The sequence below is a fragment of the Acanthisitta chloris genome, unplaced genomic scaffold, assembly GCF_000695815.1.
Source record: "Acanthisitta chloris isolate BGI_N310 unplaced genomic scaffold, ASM69581v1 scaffold9805, whole genome shotgun sequence".
NCBI lineage: Eukaryota > Metazoa > Chordata > Aves > Passeriformes > Acanthisittidae > Acanthisitta > Acanthisitta chloris.
This window is the reverse complement of record NW_008674317.1, coordinates 70120-76119: the sequence shown is the minus strand read 5'-3', so window position 1 is coordinate 76119 and position 6000 is coordinate 70120. Positions and strand designations below refer to the sequence as shown.

At 44.6% G+C, this 6000-nt stretch overlaps 1 protein-coding gene across 1 annotated transcript in view; it reads left to right on the top strand.

Moving 5' to 3' along the window:
* Positions 1-372: 372 nt before the first annotated feature.
* The window catches only part of SYNPR (synaptoporin), a 44563-nt gene continuing 38935 nt past the window's right edge, over positions 373-6000 (top strand). Inside the window, exon 1 of the mRNA XM_009075293.1 lies at positions 373-472. Coding sequence (XP_009073541.1) covers positions 449-472 — 24 coding nt within the window. The 5' untranslated portion in view covers positions 373-448. The remainder of the gene's footprint in view (positions 473-6000) is intronic.

Here is a 6000-nt window from a genome sequence, read left to right as displayed (position 1 = left end):
GACTAAAGCGATGCTGTGTTGGCAGTGGGTGAGAAGGGGCTGCATCTCCCAGCCCACCCTGGTGGTACCTGCAAAGCAATCAGCCTCTCAACAGGGGGAAACTGTTCACTTTCTCTACTTAGGCTGTGTGTAGTCAGTGTCTAATAATATGAGCATTTTGCCATCCCTCTGCAAACAAGGCTGAGGCTGCTGCCTGATTGGTATATCATCTCACTTTCTCTCAGCATTGATTTTCTTGCTCTCCTTATTTGCTTCATAAAAAGCAAGGCAAGGAGCTGGTGCTCGCTTGCTCCCTCTCCCTCCCTCCTTCTCTCTCTCTCTCTCTCTCTTCTCTCACTCTCTCTCTCTCTCTCTCCTGTGAGAAGCTTTTGGGAGCCTTTATTTTTAGTATGAGACAAACCTTGCTTTATTTCAGGAGGCGCAAGTTGGATTATAAATCCTTTTGTAAATGTGTATGGTGATATTTGCTCCGGTAAGTTATATGCATCTCTATTTGTTTGTGTAACTGTACTGGTTGGGGGAGAAGTGGGGTTTTTCAGGAACTGTGAAGCCCACAAAATTATTTTAGGTTTGGTTTCTTTGTACTCTCGTGCTGAGCTAAACTGTTCCGTGATTTTTAGATACATTGAAATATTTTTGTTTTCTATTTTGGTTTGCAGAGGGGGGTACCTGCTTTCAAAACTTGTTTTGCACTTCATTTTACAGCAGAGACATGGACAGTGATGATTAAAGGGAATTCTGATTTATTGTGTTACTTCTGGCATTTTAAATCAAAGATGCCTCCAAAATAATGCAGCATTATTTGATACTATAAAAAAAATCAGTAAGGGCTATTTAATATTGATCAGACTGAAGTATGAAATCTGACTGCCTATTACCTTAGGACGATCAGTCTAAAGTATGACAGGTTGGCAGCAACATGCTCCTTGTCAAAACGTGCTAATGAAAATCAAGAAAATCTTTAATTAAGGAAATAGTTTGCTTTTCAGAGTGTAGGATCATTAATACAGGTCTATAGACTGTTGCTCTGACTTTTCTGCTCCCTGCCTTTGCTTTGTACACCTCGACAGCTTCATTCCTCAGCCTTTTCAGCTAAGTTGGAGACCTCTTTGTTACCTGTGAATAGCAGCAAGGTGCAGTTATTTATCTCTCCCCATCACAGCTCCTGGTGTGCTTTCCAGGCAGCACAAGTCAGTGCCTGTAACAGTACAGCTGAGGAAAACAAGATGTATAGCTGTAATACTTTCAGACTACGTAATACTTGAATCTGCAGCATTATATTGATTAATTTATTGGCACTTTTAATTCTTCCATACTTGAATCACATCCATGGGAGTTGATCACTTTGGTGTTTCAGAAGTCTTTCAGAACTCCAGCTGTAGCACAAGCTGGAGCTGCTGTGAGAACATGCTTGAGTATCTATCTGCTCAGAAAATCAACATATTAGACCCAGAATAATCTGCTAGTCTCATGATACCAGGGTATGCTAATAGAGATATGAAGTGTACTTTAATAAGATGTTAGAAGGCTGTAACTGAGTTTATTAAACCCACAGGAGAAGGTAAGGATGTTGTGTCTGGCAGCCCGAGCTAAACTCTTCCAGAGAGAAATTTCAGATTGGCAATAACTGCTTAGTCATTTTAAGATGCTTTTGGGCCAGTTTAATTGTTCCCTGTTTGTTGGGTTTTTTAATGTAATAGTTGCACTTGCCTTCTCACCTGCCTGAAGAGCAGCTGATGGGAATATTTGGTGCTGTGCCCCTTGGCAGTGGGCTCACAGGCTCGCCTGGGTCTGTGCCCTGGCTGGGCTGAGCCAGTGCCGGTGCACAGCATCCCATGGGTAGCCAGCTGGGCACAGGGCATTGCACAGGCGAGTCCACGTGCTTGGTTCCTGGAAATGTAGTTAATAGGAACTCAATTCAGTGGCTTTCTGGTGTTTGCATGATTGCTATTTCATAAGGGCCATATATATTTAGACCAGCTGCATAGCTCGAATGCATGTGCTTGGCACAGTGTTAGAGAACACAGTTTAAAATGTGCTGTGTGCCATAGTGTTAGAGAGCAAGGTACGTAACAGTAATTGTCTTTTTCACAGTCGTTTAACTCCTCAGGTGTGGAGGGCATGGGTGTCTGAGCAGTGCACATCTCACACACTTTCTAAGCATAATCCTGCTTGCCTGAGGACAGCATTGAGCATTTCTAACTTTGCTGAGCCCTAGCATCTGGCTCAGTGCAGTGTCCTCTAGGTGAGCAGGATGACAGTCAAAGAGCACCTTTGGGTGACCCTGGAGGGGAAGTGTCTGGGTAGCATGAACTGAAGAGCATGATTCCTGTTCCTGCCCTGTAAAACTAAAGGCCTTGTTTTCTTGTGTTGCTTAACTCATCATAGCAGGGGTGCCAGACTGCCCTGAAGCCAGGTTGCAGTTTATTAAGGAAGGCAGTTAATCTCAGCCTAAAAGCTTTGGAGAAGGAAAAGTGGCCTGGGATGGCTGGTTTGACTGCAGGCAGGGGGAAGTCTCACCCCTGTCCCTGAGGGCAGGTTTCCAGCAGACAAGGGATTGTAAGGCTCAAAGTGAAAATGTGGCTAAGTCCAGTGCTGCAAGTCTTTCTTTTGGCTGAGGAGTTTTTGGCTGAGCAGAAATGATCACTTGAGCCCCACATGCTGTCTCTACAGAGTAAGGCTGAGACAAACTCAGAGGGACAGGCAAGCATGTCCTGCTCCTCGTGTTGTACTTGCAGAAGTCTTCAGTGTTCATGGTATTCCATCTGTGGCCTTTTGCCCATTTTAGCATTGCAGTGTGTAATACTCCTTCATCTCCACCTACTGGGTGGTAGCAGGTCTAGTAGCAGCTGCTTCCCAGTACCCCCAACCTCCACTCTCAGACCTTGGAGCAGCCTTCATCACCTCCCCAGGAGCATGATATCCACTCTGCAAGATGACTTCAGGCTGATGGGCAAACCAGGGCTTGGTGCAGCTGCAGGAACAGATTTCACAGCATGGTGCTTTACAAGCCCGAGGACTGAAAACATGAGATTTGTGCTAGTGGGATAAAGGGGTGACTGTCCCCTTCTAGCAGGTGCATCAGGGTTTGAAAGGGGTTTGAAGCATTATTTTAGGGGTGTCTGGATCCCAGGACCTTTATTTCCTTTGAGATCTGTCGTCTTGATTGTTCCTCTAGCAGCTCAAACAGTTCCTAGAGAAATACCTTAAACTCTTTTTAAAATTTGATTTCTTAAATATCTGTCTCCTTCTGAATGCCAGAAACTCTTTTTTTAGCCAAGTCCTTGGAAGACTTAATGAGTACTTTCCTCACCTCTGTTAATCCTGTTGAGATCAATAGAGGCTCTACAGGGGGAAAGGTATTTGTGTTGGAATTGGATAGCAGCTGCCTGTCACTGCTGGTGATGGCAAGTGGTATTTTATTCTTCATGTCTCTCTTGATTAAGAGTTCCCGTACAATTATATGACCATTTTTTTTCCAGGGACTATTTCCCTATATGTAAGATGGCATATGGCAACTTGAACTGGAGTTTGGCTTTTCCTGATTTTGCCTTTGAGCTCTCTTTCCTCAGCAAGCTGAGCACAAGTCAGTTCAAACAGTAGCCTGTCATACCCTTGTGAATACAACACATTTGTGTGTGGTGAGCTGGGGACCTAGCCCAGCTAGTCTGAGCAGAACTGAGGTCTCTGAGTCTCTCCTGAGCTTTGCCTGTGCAGGTACCACTGTGGGATGCAGGCGTATGAGAAGAGAGCCATGGATTGGGGACAGGCAAGAGCCACATTGCCATTCAGCACATCCTTGCTCCTTCAGCTAGGCTGGTGTGGGCAGCCTGATGTGAGATGAAGCTGCTGCCTGCCAGCATAGCACACGTGTGTGCATGGGAGGCAGGGTTGCTAGAGAGCCCAGGAGAGATCTAGCTCCTCACCAGTGCATGTGGTGGCATAGTGCCAGCCCTGAAGAAGCTGGAAGGGCCCATCTGTGGGTCTGGGCTGCAGGTGGAGCTTGCTCAGCCTATATTTAATTCAGTGTCCAGTGCAGATGGAGGGGCTGGCTCTGCCTGTCCTTAGTTTGCAGATGTGACCAAAGGGTTTCTCAGAGCCCTTGAACCTGCAGTGAAACTCCTCAGTAAATGATATCTGGGGCCAGAGATGTGGCAATACTGTGAAACTCTTCAGCTGCCCTCTCCTGTCATGTACAACCTATTATTTTAGAGTGAAAAAAACCAACAACGAAAGAAAAGAAAATGAGAAAGATGTGCTAAGTCCTTCTGTAGAGACAGGTGATCAGCATGGGGTATCTGCAGTGCTGTGCTTTCCCTCTCCTGTTCTTTCCAAACTGCTGGGTGGGTGCCAGGGCTGGCTGTCTGTCCGTCCAGGCACAGGATGTCTGGGTGGCAGAGCTCTGTGCCACCTGAACGGCTGCGCAGCAGCTCATCTGTCACCAAAATTCCCCGGCGCTGTGGCAAAGCAAATATGCTGCAGCAGGCTGTAAAGCTGTAAACATATGGGCACTAACAACAGATTAAGTGAGTGATTTAGTCTAAGGGGCTTGGTAGATTACCATAATATGTATCTTAATTAGAAAAGCAATCAAACTTGCACAGAGTCAACGAGGATGGAACTTCCCTGTTGGCAACGGTGAGTGCTCTGTCCCCCATGTCAGGGGATGAGCATGGGGATGGCAGTGGATGTAGCTCATGCCCAATTTGGGGATTTTCTCAGATTTGCCCAATCCAGCTATGGATGGAGCCTGCCCTCGTGCTGAATTATTTGTTCTTTGACCCATAAGACCATCCTGTGAGCTGCTCAGAATGAGACTGATGGTGCACTCGGATTCCTTTAACAGCATTAACAAACCAGAAACTGCTGAAGGCAAAAGAAGAGAGCATTTGCACATTTTCCTTAAAACTCTGTGCAATTACCCAAAGATATATTAGAGTGTTTTCTGTGTATAGCACAGCTAGTCCCAGATAAAGGATTGGGGCTTCTAAGTGCTACCATAACACAAATAATTAATAAGTCTATCTCTCTTGCTGTGTCCTCATCTTTTCAGTGAGCATGGCTGTAATTAGCTTTCACCTGATTCTGAGTTTATAGCATGTTCAATTGCTTTTTCCATTCTGCTTGTGTTTGCTTCCGTATTTTAGTGGTCCTGGCTTTATTCCACAGGCCTGAATCTACAGATAAAAAAAATAAAAGCTGGATAATCATCTCCAGCAGTGCAGATGTAAAGATTGCAACAGCCAAAAACATATTGATGCATTATTGTTTTTGTACAAGTTCCTGCTCTTTTCTGGGGTCTGGGAGGATTTGAAGTACATTGGGAAGTGGCACAGAAGATGTGCAGCAGCTGCTAGCAGTTGAGAGATAGGAAAGGATGCCTGGTTGCCTCAGAATTAAGTATTTAGAACCATGAAGGAAATGGAGAACATTCAGATTAGATTTTTGAAAAGTTTTTGCTTTTAGTGTGTAGAAGCAGCTATGGGTGCAGAAAAAAAAAAAAAGACAAGCAAGAGGTGTGGACCAGCACAGTAAGGGGGAGAATGTACTGGTAGGAAACAGGACAACTTAAGCTGTCCAGATAAGTGTGTCAGGAGCTAGTGAGATTTCAATTTAGGGATGCTGTTATTAGCATTTCCTAAATATATTTATGTTTAGGTGTTGTTTTTTATGATTGAGTGTGGGAAGGAGAGCAATACCTTCTCTGGGGACAGAGTAGAAGAGGAGTGGTGGAATAGGAGAGGGAGGTTTTAATTTTAAAACTGCTTCTTCTCAAATGTTCCCTATGAATTCCCAGAGCTCAGCAAAGCAAACGTTCATTTATAGCCCATCATCTTAATTATTAAAAAATAAATTATTTTTACCATGTGGGTTGATATTTAGCCAGGAGCAAATTCTTCTTTCAGCCTTTTGCACAGAGGTGGGTGTTGAGGTCAAACTCAACTCCAGAGGAATTTTCCATCCAAGAGTGGTTTGGGATGAGGCAAAGGGCTCTACATT